This window comes from Lissotriton vulgaris, chromosome 8 (genome assembly GCF_964263255.1).
Source record: "Lissotriton vulgaris chromosome 8, aLisVul1.2, whole genome shotgun sequence".
Lineage (NCBI taxonomy): Eukaryota > Metazoa > Chordata > Amphibia > Caudata > Salamandridae > Lissotriton > Lissotriton vulgaris.
Genome location: NC_141696.1, coordinates 356,673,602 through 356,696,262, shown reverse-complemented (window position 1 = coordinate 356,696,262; position 22,661 = coordinate 356,673,602). Strand labels below are relative to the sequence as shown.

The 22,661-nt window shown below is 47.0% G+C and overlaps 1 protein-coding gene across 10 annotated transcripts in view; it reads right to left on the bottom strand.

Moving 5' to 3' along the window:
* Positions 1-22,661, bottom strand: part of CASK (calcium/calmodulin dependent serine protein kinase) — a 1,261,401-nt gene that overhangs the window by 206,413 nt on the left and 1,032,327 nt on the right. For 7 of the 10 annotated variants that reach the window (XM_086934112.1, XM_086934119.1, XM_086934120.1 and 4 more), the window contains one exon: positions 22,593-22,628. The exons of the other annotated variants lie outside the window; for them this stretch is intronic. In XM_086934112.1, the coding sequence (XP_086790238.1) occupies positions 22,593-22,628 (36 nt within the window). The remainder of the gene's footprint in view (positions 1-22,592; positions 22,629-22,661) is intronic. 10 annotated transcript variants of the gene reach the window in all.

Here is a 22,661-nt window from a genome sequence, read left to right as displayed (position 1 = left end):
AGCATCAGGACTCCGGAGTACAAGAATCACAATGAAGCCATAGCTATAGTACTCCCACATCAAGATTAGCTACCATTCTGTGTCTCCCCAATTTCACAGTATAAAGAAAATGATGATAGGAGTAGAAGGCAGTTTTGAACAGCTAGTCAAATAGGTCCACTGAACCTTTTAAGCAAATTATGTATTGCTTCAAATGGAAGGCTCAACAGCCTAATGACTGAATGATGTGTGAGAAGGACAATGCACACGGATAACCCACAAAGCTGTCCTACATGTCTCTTTGACAATTACATAGATAGAAAAGGCCACAGGAACTGCCTTATATATGGTGGGATGTGCAGACACCCAAGATGGAGATGACTCAGTCCCTTAGAATGGCTGTCTTTGATGATGATAGAAAGCCTTACTGAAATTCATCGCTGACAATTGCACTTTATTATGCTCAAATCTTTAATCCGCATGAGGAAGATCTTGCATTTTACCTCATTAACTGCACTATATTAAGCTGCTAGTGGATGCTGCCACCCACCTCGCCTAAAAGCATGCAAGTTTTGCACTCTATATCTTATTTTTGCGCGCTTTAAGGCACCAGATTCGTTTTTTTAGTAGGGTTATCTTCGATGTTAATGATGTGAAAGTTTTCATGAAATTTAGCGTTGAACATTGTATTTTGCTGTACTTAAAAGTATATCTCCTGTTAGACGATGTAGCACTGTAGAATATATATTTTTCGGACTCAACACAATGTTTATGATCATTTTTATTGATATTTTATGTCATGGTTTATGTTAAAGTATTTTTTACGCACATATATGCTCTCAATTATATAATGGTATGATAGGAATTGTATGAAAGTACTGTAATATATTGGCTGCATAAATGTATTTTTGTTCTTACTGTGACTATTGCATTTAGTCATAGGGAACTGCAATGACTTTAATCATGCAGTAACATTATTTCTTCATTCAATAGTATTGTATTATTTTGCAATTGCGTTTATATAGCGCTTACTACCCCTGACGAGGCGTTGAAGCGCTTTTTCGGCGAGTAGCACGCTAGCCCTCATCTTTTCCTGTAGTGACAACATTTATCTCAGCATCTTTGTGCAGAAGGTAGGATCAACAAGTAAGGAGAGGAGGTTGGAGTTGAATGGGCTTTGAGAGTCTGCAACTGAGACAGAGCTCTACATGTAAAGTTATGTTTTCATGGATCCCATTGGTGGATAATGAAGGACATTAGTACATTTTTGTTTGGGGGAGCCACCAGACCTGACTATGACATGGTCCCAAAGAGCCTTAAATGGAGGGACCATACTAAACACTCATGTTGCGGATCAGAATATCTGCATCTAAAACAAGAGACTTGCATGATTTCAAGGTTGAATACTTGCTTACTCACAGATGGAAAGTGGGAAAGTCTCTCTAGAGCAGATACGAATGTGGTCCCTAGATGGCCCTTGTATCCCAGATGCTTGACCAGAAGAAATGGATCTGGTAGAAACAAAATGTATGGTACATGGGCAACAAAAAAACTGGGTTAGCGGCAGCTTGTGGCTACTGCCAATGAGGAAGACCTCTACAGTGGATGAGAAGTCCTGACTCCTCCTCTTAGTGACTAAATCCAATGTCTTCAGTTAGATAGTATCATCATTTCTGTGCATGCAAGTGAGGTTGTAATTATAGGAGCACACACAATGTAGATATCCACCAGATGGCTTTTCTCCAAGCAAAAGATGTAGATGGTATGTAAATGCACATTAGCCCAACATCCAAAGCTTAAAATTGGTGTTCTGAGGTATAAGGTAGTCAAACTGAATTAGAAGGAAGGAGGAGTTAAGTTACCAAACATTTTGGGGAAGAAAGCGGAAAGAAACCGGAGTTTCTTAACATGAGAAGCATGATCCAACCTACACCAATGGGTGGGTAAAAATGAAAACTACAAAAAATGTTCATCAACACAGAGGAAGGGGTGTGACTTTGTATGACGCACACCAAAGTCCATGCAACTGTCTGCCCACGATTTAGTTTTAGCAACCCTAGAAAAAGTTTCCACTTGGATAGAAAGGAAAATGCTACTTACCCAGTATGCATCTGTTCTTGGCATACAGAGCTGTAGAGTCATATGCTGTGCATAGATCCCCATCGAGTGTTGGGTCCGGATGTTTGCACTTTGTTTTTCTTCGAAGAAGCCTTTCCAGTCACGAGGTAGTTGACTCCTCCTTTCAGTGCGCATGGGCATCGACTCCATTGTTATATTGTTTTACCACAGCGGGTGGTAATGGAGTTAGTAAGAGTAGTAAAAGGAGATATCCATGTTTCTAAGTAAGATGTTACTGCAACAGATATAGGTCCCCAGGGAGGCGTGTGGGTGCATATGACTCTACAGCTTTATATGCCAAGAACAGATGCATACTGGGTAAGCAGCATTTTCCGTTCGAGTCATATGAGCTGTAGGTCATATGCTGTGTATAGACTATATTTTGTGAAACTAAGGAGTTAGGTCCTTGTGGGGCATGGGGTAGGCTGGACCCTATTATATCAGAACAACAACAAAAATTGCCTCCACTTTGCACACCTACGGGAGCAAACAATAACATTAACAGTGGAAACTAGCATGTGCTAGTGCAAGAAGTAATTGTTTTCTGGCGATTGTGTTCCCATTTATGACTTTGTCCTTTCCTTTTTTGGATATAGATTTATTCAATACAAAGATAAAAACATAAATGTATGAGGTTTGTTTGTTTGATGTATTGTCTCTGAGATGTATGATGTTTATTTAATTTAAGTTTTTGGAATGTAATATGTTTGTAAATAGCATTGTATATTAATGTAATTATCCGAATGTACAGTCCTTTCCTTTTTTTGCTCGAAATACGAAAAAAATAGACCTGAAAGAATCCTAAAGTAGAAGGGTATAAATAGAAATACCGGGTCAAACTTAAGTAGTCTGGGTTTGGTCTTTGCATTAAGTTTTCTTTGCAAACAAGTGTGGTGGAGGCAATTTTTGTTGTTGTTCGAGTATAGACTATATAGCAGTTATCTCCCAAAGTGGTGGCTAACCTGTATCTGTTGCAGTGGTCTTAAATAGTGCACGTAAAACTGCCTGGTCCACTCTAGCTTGTTGTCTTGCTAACACATCTACACAATAGTGTTTTGTAAATGTGTGAGGTGTAGACCATTTTGCAGCTTTGCATATGCCATCAATGGGTATATTTCCTAAGAATGCCATAGAGGCCCACAGTTTGTGTGTAGACTGTGCTCCAGGGGGATCTGTTAACTTTTGTTTTGCTTTTGCATAGAGTATTTGAATGCACTTTACTAGCCACCTTGCAATACCTGATTTTGATATGGGATTGCCATTGTGTGGTAGGGCAAAAGCGACAAAAATTTGATTTGTGTTAAGGAAAGGTTTTGGCCTTTCTATGTAATAATGCAATGCTCTCGTCACATCTAATGTGTGTAGGGCACGATCTGCCACTGAATCTGGTTGGGGGAAAAACACAGGTAACTCAACAGATTGATTGATCAGAAAAGCAGAAATGACTTTAGGAAGGAATTTAGGATTAGGATTTAGGATTAGTCCTAAGAACCACTTTATTTCGGAGCATTTGTAGAAAGGGTTCTTCTATAGTTAAAGCCTGAATCTCACCCATTCTTCTGAGTGATATGATAGAAACGTGGAAAGCAACTATCCATGTGAGAAATTGCAGTTCACATTTGTGCAATGGCTCCAAGGGTGGACCCATTAGTCTGGTAAGAACTATGTTGTGATTTCACACTGGAGCAGGGGAACGTCTCGGGGGGAATGACTCTTGAGTCCCTCCACAAAGGCTTTGATAACAGGTACTCTAAAAAGAGATAGATGTTCTTTATTCTGGAGGTATGCAGCTATTGCACCCAGATGTAAACGTATGGACGTGTACTAAAAATTGGAACGCTGTAGATGTAACAAATAATGTTTTGTACAGAAGCATCAAGCGGATTGATGTGGATGTTATTACAGTATATCACAAAAAGCTTTCACTTAGCTGCAGAACAGCTCTTGTGGTAGGACGTTTAGCCTCTTTGATAAAATTCATGCAGTCTGGCGGTAGATTAAGATATCAAACACAATGTGACCTGATACTACTTCAACAGATTGGCTTGGATTTCTACATGTCTTTAGCTCCCACAATTGTGTGTGCTATGTTGGCAGTTATTCATATAATATCTACCACCGCGAATCTCTGTTCTATTGTTTGTTCTGTTCCCTGCATGTGCAACCAAGTGTGTGGTGCGACAAATTCTAAAGAATGAAAAGAAATGAAGAAAAGCGTGAACAGGTATGGAGTGCCTCACAGAAGTAACACCATGGGAGTCCACTCGTAGGTTCTCACCAGTGGGCTCAGGTTCTCATCATTAGCACAACCATACCATAACAAAACATTACAAACAAAGATAATGTGCAGATATAGTGAAAGGGTGATAAAACCAGTGGTGAAGATACTGGTAATGTGAGCGCTAGGATGCGTCTCCCTAGTGCTTGTAAAATCTGACCCCAAATAAGGTGGAACCTGATGCTCTAGAACCAAGTTATTAGATTTAAAAACGAGCTAAAACTACACTAGTTCAAGTTCAAGAATTTATATAGCGCACTACTCACCCAGAGGGTCTCAAGGCGCTTGGGGAGGGGGGATTATTATTTATCGAATAGCCAGGTTTTAAGTTATTTTCTGAAGGAGATGTGGTTCTGTGTAAGGCGGAGGTGAGTTGGGAGTGAGTTCCAGGTCTTGGCCGCCAAGTAGGAGAAGGATCTACCTCCCATCGTGGATCTTTGGATGCGCGGAACTGCGGCGAGGCTTTGATTGGAGGATCTAAGTTGGCGGGTGGGTGTGTAGAAGGATAGTCGAGTGTTGAGGCATTCGGGCCCTAGTTTGTAGAGGGCCTTATGTGCGTGGGTGAGGAGACGGAATGTTATTCTCTTGTTGACGGGAAGCCAGTGGAGGTCTTTCAGGTGGCCAGTAATGTGATCTTGGCGAGGGATGTCCAAAATGAGTCTCGCTGATGCGTTTTGGATGCGTTGGAGTTTTTTCTGTAATTTGGCTGTAATTCCGGCGTAGAGGATGTTTCCGTAGTCTAGTCGACTCGTAACCAGTGCGTGGGTGACAGTCTTTCTTGTTTTGGCGGGGATCCAATGGAAGATTTTTTTGAGCATACGAAGTACGTTAAAGCAGGAGGATGAGACGGCGTTGACTTGTTTGGTCATCGAGAGTGAGGAGTCTAGGATGAAGCCAAGGTTACGTGCGTGGTCTGTGGGTATGGGTGCTGAGCCCAGATCCGAAGGCCACCAGGAGTCGTCCCAGGCAGAGGGGGATGATCCTAGGATGAGCACTTCCGTTTTGTCTGAGTTAAGTTTTAGGCGGCTGTTTTTCATCCATACGGCTACTTCTTTCATGCCTTCGTGAAGATTGGTTTTGGCGGTGTTGGGGTCTTTGGTGAGGGAAAGGATCAGCTGTGTGTCGTCAGCGTAGGAGATGATGTTAAGGTTGTGTTGACGCGCGATGGAAGCGAGTGGACTCATGTAAACGTTGAAGAGGGTGGGACTGAGTGATGATCCTTGTGGTACACCGCAGATGACTTCGGTGGCCTCTGATTTGAACGGGGAAGTTGGACTCTCTGAGTTCTCCCAGCTAGGAACGAGATGATCCAGTCTAAGGCTTTTCCTTTTATGCCGATGTTGCTGAGGCGTTGTATGAGGGGGCTGTGACAGACAGTGTCGAAGGCGGCGGAGAGGTCGAGTAGAATGAGGGCTACTGTTTCTCCGTTGTCCAGTAGTGTTCGGATGTCGTCTGTTGCTGCGATGAGGGCGGTTTCGGTGCTGTGTTTGGCTCGAAAGCCGGACTGTGAGGGATCGAGGGAGTTGTTGGATTCGAGGAAGGCAGCGAGTTGGCTATTGACGGGTTTCTCAATGACTTTGTCCGGGAATGGGAGGAGGGATATGGGGGGTAGTTTTTAAGTTCAGAGGGGTCTGCAGTGGGTTTCTTCAGGAGGGCGCTGACTTCGGCATGTTTCCAGCTTTCTGGGAAGGTAGCAGAGTTGAAGGAGCAGTTGATGACATCACGGAGATGGGGTGCGATGATGGAGTCAGCTTTGTTGAAGATGTGGTGGGGGCATGGGTCGGTTGGCGAGCCAGAATGGATGGAGTTCATTAGGCGGATGGTGTCTTCAATGGTGATTGGGTTCTATGCGCTGAGGTTGTTAGAGGGCGGTTTAGGTTCTGAGGGGGGTGGAGAGGATTGTTCGTTGGAGCCGTTTTCGAAACTGTTATGTATGTCTGCAATTTTGTTGTAGAAGAAGGAGGATAACAAATCGCAGAGGTCTTGGGAGGGAGTGATGTCGTTTGAGGCTGCGGTGGGGTTGGTGAATTCTTTGCCGATGTTGAATAGTTCCTTGCTGTTATGGGCGTTGTTGTCGAGTCGATTCTTGAATGCTGATTTCTTGATGGATCGAATCAGCTGGTGGTGTTTGCGGGTGGCTGCCTTGAAGGTGGTCATGTTGTCGGTGGTTGGGTTTTTTCTCCATGTTTTCTCGAGAGTACGGCATAGCTTCTTGGATTTCCTAAGGTCATCGTTGAACCAGGGGGCCTCTTTGCTGTCTTGTTTGGTGTGATGGTTTTTCAAGGGTGCTAATTCGTCAGCGCTGTGAGTGATCCATTGTTTGAATTTGATGGCCGCTTGGTTTGGGTCCGAAGAGAGGGTGGGTGGGTTTTGGTTGAGCGATGTGAGGAGTTGGTCGGTGGTGATTTTGTTCCATTTTCTTCGGGGAATCGGTTGTGGGGGGTTGTGGGTCGAGCTGGTTTTGTAGCTGAAGTGAACACAACTGTGGTCCGTCCAATGAAGAGCTGTGGTGTGATCAAAGGAGATGTGTTTGCTGGAGGTGAAGATTGGGTCGAGCGTATGTCTGGCTACATGGGTGGGGGTGTCAACAAGTTGTTTGAGGCCGAGATTGGCCAGGTTGTCAAGAAGGGTGGTGGTGTTGCTGTTGTTTTTCTTTTCCAGGTGGAAGTTGAGGTCTCCTAGTAGAATGTAGTTCTTGGAGGCGAGGGCATGTGGACTGATGAAGTCAGTGATGTCTTCGCTGAATTGTTTACGGGTTCCTGGAGGCCTGTAGATGAGGGTGCCTCTGAGTGTGGTGCTAGGGTCGGTGTGGATCTGGAAGTGGAGGTGTTCAGAGGTTGTAAGGATATCGTCGGAGCTGGTCGTGATTTTGATGGTGTTCTTATGGACGATGGCGATGCCTCCTCCTGTTTGGACGGTGCGGTCTTTTCGAATGATCTTATAGTTGTCCAGGATGGCTATGGAGATGTCGGGTGTTGATGATGCGTTCATCCATGTTTCAGTAAGGAAGGCGACGTCCGATGATGTAGTGTCCAGTAGATCCCAGAGTTCAGAGGCGTGTCTGTGGACCGAGCGGGTGTTTAGCAGGATGCACTTCAGGTGGTTGGAGTCGGAGCTGTTTTTGGGGTTAGTGGATTTGGTATGGGTCTTGATTCTGGTAAATTTGCAGGAGTGGCAGGTGAAGGGACCGTGGGTACGTCCTGGGGCAGCTTCGTAGATTTGCGGTGGGCGTTCGGGGTTAAGGGCTAGAAGGGTGGCGGCGTCATACGTTATGCGGGTGGAGTGGGGTTTGCGTGGACCAGGGGGTCTGGCGCTGGGCGCGGGCCAGGCGCGGACGGGCGCAGACGGGCTTTCCTTTGGCACACCTTCGGCGTGCATGGGGCGCGCCCGCTGCGCGTGAACGCTGTGCGGAAAGGCATCTGTCATATGCGGATAGTGGAGGGAGAAAGGGCGAGGGAGGAGCAGCTGGGAGGCGGGTGCGTGGAGGATATCCGGCCAGGGGGGCACAACAACAACAACAAAAATGGCTGCAAGCCAAACACCGAAGCAGGATTGGGGTAAAGACCCAGTGGGCGCAATGCAAGTGGCACAGGCAGAGACGATCTAAACAGGACTATGCAATTAAAATATTCTAAATTCGCGCTCTATGGCAGTCTAGCGTTACGATTGAAATTCAATTGGCACTAATGAGTCAAACGGGTATTTTAGCGGTATAATGCACTTTAGCAGATATTTAATCTAAACAGTTAGACTAGCGCTGGGATATCTTCTAGTGTTCAGGCAGGCAAGAGCGAGTCAAGCGGTGTGGCGCTACGATACCAGATGGTGGGTTGAGTGGAGCTGGGAGCAGCGTGAGGGAGCGGCTGCTTCTGATGGGAAATCTGGTTATTCCCCTTTTATTCTGTGCTGTGGGTTTGCTCACGTTAAAAGACCCTCTGTTGCCTTCTATCTCCGTAGAGGGCCAACATGTTTCATTACCGTATATATATTTAGGCAATTTCTTCAGGGCGAGGGTCAGTTTTCACCACACTGCATTCATTTAATATGTGAGTATTTACCTAGGGAACATATTGAAAGGTACAGTCATGAGTGGTCCTTCCCATATATAGAGGACAGGTACTATACATCAGGCACATGGCCAAAGAGATGGTCGCCAAGGGAGAAGGGACCCCAATAACTGGACCTTTGAAAACACAAGCAGTGAGGAGGACGATTACAAAGAACAGGCTTCCACCTCTAATCAGAGTAGGCTGACACAAGAAAGATCTAACGAAGACCTGGGACCGCTGTTTCGCTCTATTTTTAGAGCAGCAACAAACGGATCAGAGAGGGGGCGGGCGCAGTGGCAGAGAAGAGGGACAGGCACACCACAACGCAAATCGAACATGGTAGGCTTTCTCCCCCAGAATTACTCGCAGTCGGGGCAGAACCCCATTATAACCACGAACAACATAGTGGTCAATCTGTCAGACCATCAATTGACAGAGAAGGAACTTGGGGTTTTAAATAAGGGTTTGGGCTTTGTTCCCACTCCTAGGCATGACCGCTTTAAGTGTCGCAATGAGCTCAATGGACTAATGCGCAAAGTTAAGCTTAAAGTTTTTTTTGAGGGGAAAGAACAAGACCCCCCATTAATTTTTGCTACCAACCTTCATCGCCCTTCTTAATTCTGCCCAACCAGTAATATGGTGGGCCCCGAAGTCCAGGTATTTGAACAGAAAGTCTTGGAGGACATCAGGAACCTGGAACACTCAAACACGAGTCACACAAATACCAACTTGAGTAAGACAGACTGGGAGGCTATCAAAAGTCTCCAAAATAATGCACCAATAACCCTCAAACCCGCTGATAAGGGTGGAGTGGTGGTCGTTATAAACACTGTGTATTACGAAGCAGAAATATCTAAACTCTTGGGGGTACGTCAGAATTATCACCCTTTGGCACGTGACCCAACAGGTGAATTACAAGAGCTTATCAACAAAATGGTGGCCGAAACAAAGGAGAAGAAATGGCTGACCAGTAAAGAAGCTGAATTCCTAGTGAACACAAAACCACATCCAAAATACAACCGATGTCTTGAACATTTTAGACACCCTGGATTTTGACCCTGAAGCACAAGTTACTACTTGTGTAACGATATATCTGTAAGAGAAATTAGTTAGTGATAGATTCCTTACCTTAGAATATCCCCAGGCGTCAGACTGGATCCGGAAACTTTTGCGTAGCAGTACCCTTGCGCGTCGGTAGGCGTCGTCTGCGACTCCGCGTCCGTCGTCAGCGCCGTGATGACGTCGTCGGAGTACTTAGACGCCGCCTCCGCGTGCTAACGTCAGTTCTTAGACACAGCTTTTCCGCGCCAGAAACGCAGAGCTATGCCAAAAACCAACACTGGTGCCTTGAAACTAGGGCCCTGAAGGGGATGACCTTAACCCTAGATATCGGTTCGCAGAATGGGGAGGATGGGTGGGTCGGTAAGGAATCTATCACTAACTAATGTCTCTTACAGATATATCGTTAAACAAGTAGTAACTTGTGCATCTGAAAGAGACACGTTAGTGACATATTCTTTACCTTAGAATAGATACCCCAGCAATACCAACCCCGGTGGTGGGTCTGCGAACCAATAATCACACCAGAAAGTCCTGGAGGACGGAAAGGCCAAAGAAGCCATCCCTCCGGACTTGGCTGTCCAGGCAGTAGTGTCTTGCGAACGTGTGCAGCGAGGCCCAAATAGCTGCCTGACAGATGTCCTGCAAGCAAGGAACAAGGAAAAATGGAGAAAGGAGGGACCGATCTATACTGTTATTTCAAAATAGGAGACAATTAATTCACCTATTCCTATGCCATAACTTCAATGTGGAATTAATCAGACATTCTAGACATCACCACTTGGACAAGGGAACATGATTACACATTTTATTTTTTGTAATCAACAATAATTCTTTTTTTATCTCAATTCCTATTCTCTTTTTTCTTTTAACAAACAGTGTTTTTTACGAACTCTTTATACACCATATACCACTATATACATACCTATATACACATCTATATACAACATTTAACAACATAAACACTTTTGACAAAAGTACAAAATGACAAAAAATACAAACTTTTTCTTTTTTCACCCTAAAGAAATGTTGCAGCAAAGGCTGAGTGCCCTCCCATTAACTCTAGGGGGTGCACTAGGAGGTAGTCAGACACCAATTGTGGAGAAGTGTGGCTCAGGGGTTAGAGGCGGCAGACCCGGAAGCTGAGATCGGTCCTGAACCAGGGTTCAATTCCCCCGCCTCGGCAGGTCTTGGGCTAAAAATTCCACAGACTCGATAATTCTCGCTCCGGTGCCTTCTCGACTCACGGGTTCACACTCTGCGACTCTGGGCAATAGCTTGCTTAATCTCCACAACGGCCCCTCGCGGCGGGATGCCTGACTTTCACCTTGTGGATACCCGCTGGGGCTATCACACAGGGGAATATCAGGACGGGTTCCCTAAGCAAGCGCCGGGACACCCACTGCGGGTAGCTGTGCGCTATATAAGCTCAACTACATGGTTCAATACACAAATTCATAGAACCTAAATCAAAAAATGTGTCACAGGGCATTAATGTCCTGCAAGGGCACACATTGGCCCAAGGCAGTTGTAGTCGCTGTGGCTCGAGTGGAATGAGCCCTCAGGCCAACAGGGGGTTCCTTCTTTGCCAAGGAGTAACACGCCTGGATACACAAGATGATCCACGCGAGATGGTCCGCTTGTGTACCGCTTTCCCCTTCTTAGCGCCCACGTAACCAACAAAGAGTTGGTCATCCACCCGGAACTGGCGTGTGCGATCCAGATAGAACGAGAGCGCACGTTTTGGGTCCAGATGGTGGAGCCTCTCTTCCTCTCTCGAGGGATGCGGAGGCGGAAAGAAGGTGGGCAAGGTGATGGACTGCCCGATGTGGAAGGCGGTGACCAGCTTGGGTAGGAAAGAAGGTCTTGTCTTTAACACAACCTTGTCCGGATGGACTGAAAGGAAAGGAGGTTTACAGGATAGAGCCTGGAGCTCACTCACTCTCCTGGCAGAGGTGATGGCTACCAGGAAGGCAGTCTTCAAAGTGAGAAGGCGAAGAGGACAGTTATGAAGTGGCTCGAAGGGAGCGCACATCAGAAATGTAAGGACCAAGTTCAAGTTCCACTGAGGCATCACAAAGGGAACAGGTGGAAACGTGTGTGTGATGGCTTTCAGAAATCTATTTACAATCGGGAACTTGAACAAAGATGGCTGATCAGGCAGCCTTAGGAAGGCTGAAAGGGCAGAAAGATAGCCCTTGATAGTGCCCAGAGCAGAGCCCTGCTGGGCAAGAGAAAAAAGGAAGAGAAGAACCTCGGAAAGAGGAGCAGAGAGAGGATCCACAGCCTTTGCTGTGCACCATGCCACAAATCTGTTCCACCTGCAGGCATATACCGACTTTGTGGAGGGACGGCTGGCTGCCAGAATGATTGTACAGACTTCAGGAGGCAAGTCAAATGGCCTCAACTGTCGCCGCTCAATCTCCAAGCATGGAGGTGGAGACTAGACAGGTTCGGGTGTAGGACAGTCCCCTGCTTCTGCGACAGAAGGTCCTCCTGAAGAGGCAGACGAACCGGGGGATCAACTGACATACTGAGTAGCTCGGGATACCAGTACCTTCGTGCCCAGTCCGGAGCCACAAGGATGACTTGTGCCCGGTCGCGCCTGATCTTCTTCAGCAGTCTGGGCAGAAGTGGTATAGGCGGAAAGGCGTACAACAGACCGCAACTCCACTCGCGACGAAAAGCGTCTCTGAGCGAGTGCCGCCTTGGAAATTCCAACGAGCAGAACTGATGACATTGCGCGTTCTCTTCGGTGGCGAATAGATCTAACCAAGGCTCTCCCCACTGCAGAAAGAGACCTTGTGCCACGTCCGAGTTGAACCAGCAGAGTCACGCCCTGATGTTCCAGCCATTGCCAGAGGCGCAGAGCCGCCTGGCAGAGGGTCCACGACCCGACCCGACCCCGCCCTGTTTGTTGCAGTACCACATGGCGGTGGTGTTGTCCGTGAACACCTGCACTACACTCCCTCGGACAGAGGGGAGGAATGCCTTCAGTGCTAGACAAATCGCCCGCAGCTCCAAAAGGTTGATATGGAGCCGAGACTACGCCGGAGACCAGAGGCCTCTGATCTCCGCCTCTTCCATGTGGTCTCCCCAGCCCTGGAGGGACGCGTCCGTCACAACTACGTGCTCCGGTTGGGGAAGGGAGAGGGATTTGACGCTGACCCAATCGCGGTCCGTGAGGCACCACTGCAGCTGTCTTGCAGTGCCCTCCGAGATCAGGACATGGTCGGACAGGTTGCCCTGATGCTGGGCCCACTGAAACTTTTGGTCCCACTGCAGAGCCCGCATCCTCCAACGGGCGTGATGCACCAGAAGGATGCAGGAAGCCATCAGCCCCAGAAGCCGCAGCGTCAACCTGACAGAAACCCGGGATAAAGGCTGGAAGATCGGAATCAGAGCCTGTATATCCCGAACCCGCTGTTCGGGTGGGTAAACCCGAAACTGCTCCGATGAAAAGGAGCTTCTGAGAGGGACACAGGTGTGACTTCGGCACATTGATGGAGAACCCCAGTTGATGCAAGAGGTCTGCCGTCGTCTGGAGGTGGCTGACGACTGTCTGGGGCGAGCCCGCCTTCAACAACCAGTCGTCGAGTAAGGGGAAGACTGAAACCCCAAACCTGCGCAGATGAGCTGCGACCACCGCCATCACCTTTGTGAACACCCGTGGGGCGCTGGTAAGGCCGAAGGGGAGCACGGTAAACTGAAAGTGCTTGAGGCCTACCATGAACCACAGGTAACGCCGATGGGCCGGCAGGACCGGGATGTGGAAATACGCGTCCTGCAAGTCCAACGCTACCATCCAGTCTCCTGGGCCTAGGGCAGCTAAGACCTGAGCCAGAGTCAGCATTTTGAACTCCTCCTTCCGGAGGAAGCCGTTGACGTTCCTCAGATCCAAGATAGGGAGTAGGCCCCCTTTGCCCTTCTTGGGTACCAGAAAGTAGTGGGAGTAGCAACCACGTCCTACTTCTGGCCCAGGAACGCGCTCGATGGCCCCCTTGGCCAAGAGGGCTGAAACTTCCTCCTGCAGGAGCCACAAGTGATCCCCCGAAACGCGGTGGTGTTGCAGTGGCATGGCTTGAGGGGTCGTCTCGAAGGGGAGGGAGTAGCCCCTCCGGACGATCTGCAGCACCAACCTGTCCGAAGTGAAAGTGCGCCAGTGAGAGTGGTGATGGCGAACCCTGCCTCCCACTGGCGTCACATGGGCCGAAAAGCACGGACTAGGAGGGTTTAGAGGCGGATGCTGCGGGGGAAGGAGTGGACTGACCTCGCTTGTTTCCCCGACTGCCCCCACGGCGGTTCCCACGGCCGCCGCCGCGCTGGATGGTAGTCTGCGGCGGGTGGCTGGCGGCACGTGTGGGGACACCCCTTCCTTGGCCACGAAAGGAGCTAAAGGCACCCGTTTGCTGGCGCGGGGCCGAGAGGCCCAAGGACTTGGCCGTAGCCCTGGAGTCCTTAAAACTCTCAAGCGCGTGGTCTGCCTTGTCGCCAAAGAGGCGATGGCCATCGAACGGCATGTCCATCAGAGTGTTCTGGACATCTGCTGAAAAATTGGCGGATCTCAGCCAGGCGTGGCGTCTCACCGCCACCGTCGTTGCCATCGCTCTGCCTAGCGAGTCGGTGGTATCCAGCCCACACCTGATCGAATACTTGGCTGCATCCCGGCCCTCCACAAGGGCTTGGCCGAGTTTGGCCCGTACCTCCAACGGCCACTCTGGCAGCACCTCCGCCACCGTCTCCCACAGAGAGTGGGCGTAGCGGCCCAAGAGGCATGCGGTGTTGGAAGACCGCAGTCCCAACTAAGGGAGGAGAATATCTTCTTACCATAATTCTCATACCTCTTGGATTCCCTGTCCGGCGGAGCCGTCGGGAATGCGGTCTGGGAATTAGAGGCCTGGATGACCAGACTCTCGGGGGTGGGATGGGAGGACAGGAAACATGGGTCGCCCGGAGCCGGGCGGTGGCGTCTGGCCACGTTCCTATCTACGGGCAAACCCGTAGCCGGCCTGGACCAAGTGCCCAAAAGAACGTCGGTCAAGGCCTCATTAAGGGCAGCAGAGGCTCAGCCGAGCATGACTGCGGTTTATGGACCTCTGTGAGGAGATTAGTCATTACGGCCGCAACGGGGAGCTCAAGGCCCAAGGCCTTGGTAGCCCTCGTCAACACCACACCATAGGTAGCCCCCTCCGCGGAAGCCACGGTAGGAGGAGAGACTAAACCAGTGCCTGGAGAGGTGTCCAGGCCACTGGCCTCCCCAAGGTCTCCTGCCCAGTCCCCATGAGACTGACACTCCTTGGTAAGAGGGTCCTCAGACCCCTCCCAATTCTCCTCTTCACCCATCTCCTGAGACTCAGGGTTGTAATTGAATGGGTTCGGTTCGTAGAAGTGGAAATCTCCAAACGGCGTCGGGTGCGGCGCCCAGTGGCCCTGCTCCTTTGTCGGAACCGAAGCAAAGGAGGTATCGGGGGCGGCGCCGCCCAAGGACGGCGCCGGAGGTGACACCTGACGGACCGACGCCGGGGGGGGCGTAAGGTCCACCGGTGATGATCCAGAGCCCGAGGAAGGCCCAGCGGCGTCCCGCGGCACCGGGCCCGAAGGCGCCGGCGGCGCCGAAGCCGCTGTTCCTGGCGGAGCCGGGCCCGTGAGCCCTGCACCGCCGGGCCCGAAGGCGCCGGCGGCGTCGGGGCCGAAGCACCCGACGGCTCCGCTGGGCCCGAAGGCGCCTCGGAACCCGTCGGAGGAGAAAGGGACCTCATGGCCATAAGGAAGCGCTCAATCTCCTCCGGCGTCGCGTCCTGCCCAAGGACCGGAGGGTGTGGGGCGGGACGAGACGCCCGCGACTCCGAAGGAGCCGCGTGTGCGGGGTCACCCGAACCCCCGGCCGTATTGCGCGGGCGTCGGGGGGAGTCAGAAGAGCGATGATGTCTCTTCGACTTCTTGTGCTTCTTACCTGACGACTTCGACCCTGAGGAGTGGTGCCGCCTCCCGGAGCTGTGACGGCTCCATCCCCGCGACCTGTCCCTCGACCTCCTGTGGGACCGGGACCGGGACCTCACTCCGCGTGGGGCCGACTGCCGGAGTTCGAGCCGCCTGCGGGACCGCTCCCGCCTGGCTTTCCTCGAGAGGGCCCGACAGTCGGGGTAGGCCTCGTCGTCGTGGTCGACACCTAGACAAGTTAGGCAAAGGCGGTGAGGGTCCGTGACCAACATCGTGTGGTCGCACTCCTCGCAGTGCTTAAATCCGGGCATCCCTAAGGCACCGATCGGAGTCGTTAGACTACGAGAAATGATCAAAAATTGATCCCAAAAAGTTAGTCAAAAATTGACTTGGGTAACTGCTCTTTCCAGATCTGCGCTGGCTGGCGCGGAAAAAAGAAGAACTGACGTCAGCACGCGGAGGCGGCGTCTAAGTACTCCGACAACGTCATCACGCCCCCCCCCCCCCGACGCCGATGACGGACGCAGAGCCGCAGACGACGCCTACCGACGCGCAAGGGTACTGCTACGCAAAAGTTTCCGGATCCGGTCTGACGCCTGGGGATATTCTAAGGCAGGTGTCGCCAACCGGTCGATCGCGAGCTACCGGTAGCTCACCAATGCCCCTTAGGTAGCTCGCGCTGATAGCGTCGCAATTTAGTTGCCCATTGACATTGTTGGAACACTTTGGCCTTTTTCCATTGTAGACGTTGTCTGCCCTAGCCAAACAAGCAGCTCTGATTGGTTTAACTGAAGAGGGGTGGGCCAAAGAGTATTACGTCGATCCTCCATTAGCCTCTGCGCCGCCGCCACCTTCCTTTCAAACCCTGGCACTGCACTTTTCGTCCTGCGCGTTGAGTGCCAGTACAGAGCAGCAGGCATGGAGGAGCAGAACGTCCGGTGCGAGGAAGCGTGCAGGTGGCGCATGCAGTATTAAACTGCTACCGGGACCTTTGCCGCCTGCTTAGTTCAGCCTGCCACCAGTTCGACCGGAGCGGCAGGTAAGCTTAAGGAGCCCTGCGCAGGCCTCATCAGCTCCACACCCGTAGCGAGCCCCTAATCTGGCCTGATAGTTAAATAGGTGCGCAGCTCATTGCAGTCCAGGGCACATGAAACCAAACAAAATAAAACCAGATGAAAACGCTGCCATGAAATACATCGTGTTTCTGACATTCATGATCTCTGGTGTTTCAATTAGGCTTCATGTTTGCACACTACAATGAAACGGAAAGTAATTTGTATTTCCACTTCAAGAGGGTATCAATGTTGAATGCAAACCATTTACTAAAATCATACATATAAAATTCTTAATTTGCAGAGAAACATCAATTGCATAAAAGATAATACGTTCTTAAATACCCAGGTTTAGCTGAAATGTTAAAAACAGTGTTTCCTATGAGTGTCACTTTCCAAAAACTAAGGCTCACTTAAATAAAACATGATTGGACATGCTTGCTGCCTGTTTGCATTCAGTCTCATGCCAGATCCTTTTTAGGGTGATGCAATGCTTGTCAGAACGTTATAAAGTGGCCATCATGTGGAGGGAAGTTAATTGTTATATCATGATCCATTATGTCAAGTGTTCTTGATGACTGTGGGTGTTCGCTCCGCATCCATTATGTACCAAGTGTGCGTGCTGCCAGGGTGTACGATGCACACCATATGCATTACCTACTCCCTTACTGGAAGTAGTAGAGGTAGGAAGCCCCAAGGTGCACTATGTCCCACTTTCATATTACACATAAAGCATCTTGAATCAGCAGATAAACAGTGTTCTCGTTGTCACAACACATGACTGTCAAGGTGGGTTACACATGGTGGTAGTTTGTCCGGTCAAGTTCACAAAAACTCGCCCATTCTCTGCAGTGAGGGTAGCTTTCGAAGTGTGTGAATGCACAAATCACAAAATGCAGATTTGAAGAGGGATACTTTTTAAAAATTCGTGAAGTTTTGAATCAAAAATATTGTAATTAAAGTAACACACTAACACTAACTAATACAAAGGAAGGCTGGAAGAGCAATGTGTTAATGTGTCTTTATAAAAATATATGTCAATTTTCCATTTCCACGCGACATTGTGGGCCTTGTGTATGTGCTTTTAGTATTGCAATTTTGGGCTCTAAATGTCGCCATGCAAAATTTAATCTAAAAGTCTGGAGTGGACTGTCTGAAAGTGTTACAACCCATATGAATTCACTTGGCTTGCCAGGATATTATTAAATTCATTTCAGTAAAAAAATAACCCGCTTGCCCTCATCAATACACTAACTGCACTCAGTGGTTGTGCAGCCAACAGTAGTTCAAACATTGTAGTTCCCTTATAGGTGGGCGTGGGGGGTCTCTCAGAAAAATGCGTGAGTTGCTTGGCATTTAGTAGCTCACAATGAACTTGACTGACCAGAAGTAGCTCTCGCTACAGAAAAGGTTGGAGACCCCTGTTCTAAGGTAAGGAATCTATCACTAACGTGTCTCTTTCAGATAGAACAATCCGCTCAGCTGACCTCGCCCTGGCAGAGGTCCCTCGCATTCGCAGAAGCAAAGCAGGCGGGAGAGCCTTTTCCTACATCACGGACAAGACCTGTAACGAGCTCCCTGTGAACATCAGATGCTCCCCGACCCTGCACACGTTCAGGAGGACCTCAAGACCTGGCTCCTCGACTGATCCGGAGCTGCTTTTAATCACCCCCCTGCCTTGAGACCGTCACGGTTAAATATGCGTATCAGCCAACATCGTTCACGTATTAAAAAGAAAGTGATGACAGCACCCATGGTGGAGCATTTTGTCGAAAAAGGCCACGGCGAACATGATTTCAAATGGTCTATCCTGTTCACAGTAAATCAAACTAACCGCTGCCTGGATGTCGAAAGAATCCTACTACAGAAGGAAGCCTATCTGATTTTAAAATTCAACAGTACTCAGACAGGGTTAAACAACTTATCTGAAGTCGCAAGACTGTGATTTTGGTTTTCACTTGGAGCCCTTTGGTAGTTCGTGACCACTGTTCTGTATTCAATTTTTTAAAGTTCTGGGCTTGAGTCCTATTTAACACCTCTATATTCAAAAATAGCGATCACAAGTTTGTGTGGAAGAAGGCATCAGCCACTAGTGTAGAACTTCCTTTGGTTATAAGCCTACACGCTGCGTTGAATTACCATGTTCATAGTTTATGTGAAAATAAAAAAGAAAATATGTTTTTAGGCATACTCAATAAGAATGGAAGTAGCCAGGGGTGTCATTAAGATCAAGTAGTTACCCCTCACACTTAATTTCTAGGTAGTATCCCCACACACTCGTCTTTTATTATGGTCGAAATGATACATTTCACTACAAGTCCCACAATTCCTGTGTTTGAATTTTTGGCATAAATCACGCCCACACAATGAGTGGCCATCTTTGATGAGATCGACCGGGACTTGGATTATCCTTTTGAGAGACTCGAATAATAGGTAAAGGTTTTTGCCAAATTTGCGGTAAGACTAACGAGACGAGCGCAGTTAAAGGGGTTACAATGTTTCCTTTTTCATTTCACAGAATGGTAACGTGTGTGGCTTAGAGGCATCGCATACATCACTGCAGACAATCAGGTAGGCGTCTCAATGCTCCAATGGAGTCGATACGAGTGTTAACTGCCTAAGAGATAGGATAGCAGTACTAAAACGCATTCATACCTTTCAGCCCCTTTTTTAGAATTTCTCAATATGCCGCATGCGACAGTGCATTCGAATATGTCGAGTAAACACATTAGTTAACGCGAAGAACTAAAAAGAAATCGGATAAACACAAATAAAAAGGTAGGCTTAAAAGTGGCTTCCTTCTGATGTAATTATGCTAGAGATGTTAGAAATCAGAATAACTTACACTCTGCATTTTTTGAACAGCCCTGCCTGCCCCACACCTCCAGAACGCTTGTGATCGCTTAAGAAAGAAAGAACATTTACGATCATAATAAGACAGTCTTTCCACAGTCCATCGCCTAAATTCTGGTATGTAGTCTAAGTCAGAGACATTTCAATGGCCATTTGTGTGACTTCAATGGAGACTAACATTGAATTTTGTAAACAAAACTTTATTGTTATGTTTTTTTACATCATACAGAGACACATTTGGAGGCACACTTGGAGGAATAACTGGTTCTTAATAGTCATTTATCAGTACTAGTTAGCTTAGACATCATTAAATAGTTCCATTAATTTGACTGTATTCCTCCTGTCCTCCTTCTTTCCTTCCTCCCCTTTTTTTGATTCTGTCTTTCATTGATTGAAATCAAATATACATCAATTTATTATGTGTTTTGTTGTGATGATGTTGTTGGTTTAGTTTAGATATATTGTGACATGTTTTGTTTATAAATGGTTATGTAGAGTATTGTAAATATATGTACAGTTTGTCCTGCTTTTGCTAATCATTGTATAAAAAATCTTTAAAATAAAAAAGAAAGTCAAAAGGTATAAAATATAAATACCTGGTCAGAATTCAATAAAAAGTATTCTTGACCTCCAATAATTGTGTTTGTGATAAAAAAAGAGTGGTCTAGGCATATCGTGTATTTTGGACCTTGGCCTGAAGGCAGAAGAGGGACCGGAGCCTTTTTATGGAGGAGATGGTAGGGAAAGGAAATCTCTTTACTCACGATCAGTTGTCCCGGTGTAAGGTCTTCGGCATCGAAGTCAGCTTCAGACACGGAGATGTGCTCTTCCTCCATTTCGGCTTCTTGCGCTTGTGATTCTTCGTGTTTGGACTTGTCTCTGAGGAGATCCGGCGTGGAGCCACTTTGCTGGTACATTTCGTGACGTCGAGCCCGACGGTCACGGAGCGTCTTCTTCCATCGAAACGACCGACACGCGAGATAGTCCTTCTCGCCGTGTTCCGGTAATAGGCAAAGGTTGCACACTTCGTGCAAGTCGGTGCACGGAAAATGAGCGCAACACCCTGGACAGAACTTGAATGGAGTCCATTCCATCGACTGCTACTGAACCTGGCACGGGTAGGCCCAACAGGCTTCCAAAAATCTTCAGATCGAAGGTTTGAGTGTAAACGATATAAGGAGAATGGGAAACGTGATTGATAAGTTGTGCTGTCGAGGGTGTGCGCGTCGAAGGGGGCCCGAAGAAACGGTGCAGAACAGGAGCGCAACAAATCACATACAAACCTGATGGCGGAAAAAACTATCTAACAATGGAGATGATGCCATGCGCACTATCACCGAAAGGAGGAGTCACCTACCTCGTGACTGGAAATACTTCTTCGAAGAAAAACAAAGTGCAATCATCCGGACTCAACACTAGATGACGATCTATGAACAGAATATAATCTACAGCTCATCACCTTGAACATTAGATCTACAGACCTGTTCAAATTCTCAATTACATTTTCACAGAATAAATTAGAAGTGGACCACGTTGCAGTCAAAGATGTTTTGTCCTTGTCTTGGAAATAATACTTTAGGTTTTGCCCTGACATTTAGACTTGTATTACATTATTGACTTCCTAGTGTAACTTCTGAATGCATCACAATACAAGTTATGGTGAAGTGGTTAGATTAATTCTGTAACAGGATCACACCTTCATTCTGGAATACCAGAATGTTGAGCAGTTTAATGTGAAGCCCTTGCTCTGGAGGTCAAACCTGTATCTTCTACAATCATTTACAGACATTAGTCTTTCTCTGGATAAAATGCATAATATATGTAGATAACTTAGTAGATATTTAGTTTCAGGTCAAAAAGTTATCCACGTAAATACGCTTCCTGAAACCGGATATATATGGTGCAATATAGTCTGAAGTTCATACTACACTGTATGGAAATCAAAGTGATGCTCAGGGAAAACAGATTTACATATTTCAAAATGTTAAGAGTTCTGTGTTTTAAATAATTTACTCCATTTACAACATTATAATGAAAAATACTCTTTGCATTCATCAAGCACTGATGTTTTAAAAAAGTAAGAAAAAAGAAACCCTACTCAAGAACTGGATAAGCTGCTATAATTTCTCTGACAAATTGGGGGGGGAAGAGTGGGGGGTTGGGGTTGTTGACAGAGGCACAAGACTTTGAACAATTGCCTGAATGCTTAATGCAGTTACTGAGAAAATAGCACGTTGTATGAATCTCTACATATTCAAAGTTAATCATTTAAACGGATTTCACTTTTGAGAGAAGGTTAACTAACATAAATGAAAGATTTAACATAAGAACTTATAAACAGATAAAATATTGGGGCAGAAGTGCATTTTCAAATTAAGATTATAGTGACTGTACTTAATACATCAAATTATTCATGGTAAATATAATAAAGTTTAATAGATCAGCATGCTGATGCCGAGACAATATGAAATACGTTGAATGAATTACTATGCTCACTAAGTGTTTAATCATTTATCTAGGTTTCTGTGTATGCATGAAGATAAAATTGTGTTATGGAGAGGTTAAAGGGTAAATAAAAACTAAAGAAAAATATAAAACTCTAAACTGAGGCTAAAACTAAACCTGATGAATTGCCATTCTGTGCTGAAAGAGGTGGCCACATATCAACAAGCTTTCCTGCGTTCAATTTTAAATAGATTTGAGAGTGTTATCTGCTAAATGAAATGAAATTAACCCATGCCTGCTGGGTTTGTAAAATGACTTTGATCATCAACAAAATTAGGTACTTTTTCATGAAAACAACAATTGTTCTGTGGCAGCTAACGAATAATGTACAAAACAAAGGCATTTGTTGTCAATGTCATTCTTTTTAAATACTGAGTGCAAAACATTTGTACTTTTTGACTTTTCTATATATGGGAAACGTTAACCAAGAACATGCTTATCTCTAAGAATGTACGATAATTCTAAAGACCCACTTTTCGCTGTTAATATTTACACAAATCGCTAATATAAGTGACAGTCCTAATGTGACGACACTGCAAAAGCTTAATTGTTAACTGAAGGATAATGCCATGAGGATAAAATTACAATGAGTACAATTTTCTCTTATGAAAAGAAATTAACAAGAGACTGAGTACACATGAAGCATGTTGGGATGCTGAAAGGTTGAGGAAATGTGATTGCTACAGACTAGCACACAGATATGGGAATCACAAAGGGTGGAATGGATACTAGTAAAATGTGTTGAAGGGATCTAGTCACCTGTCGTCCTTTTGGTTGGGTTGTTGACGGCAAGTCCTGTAGAATAAAGCCAACCCAGGAGAAAACATT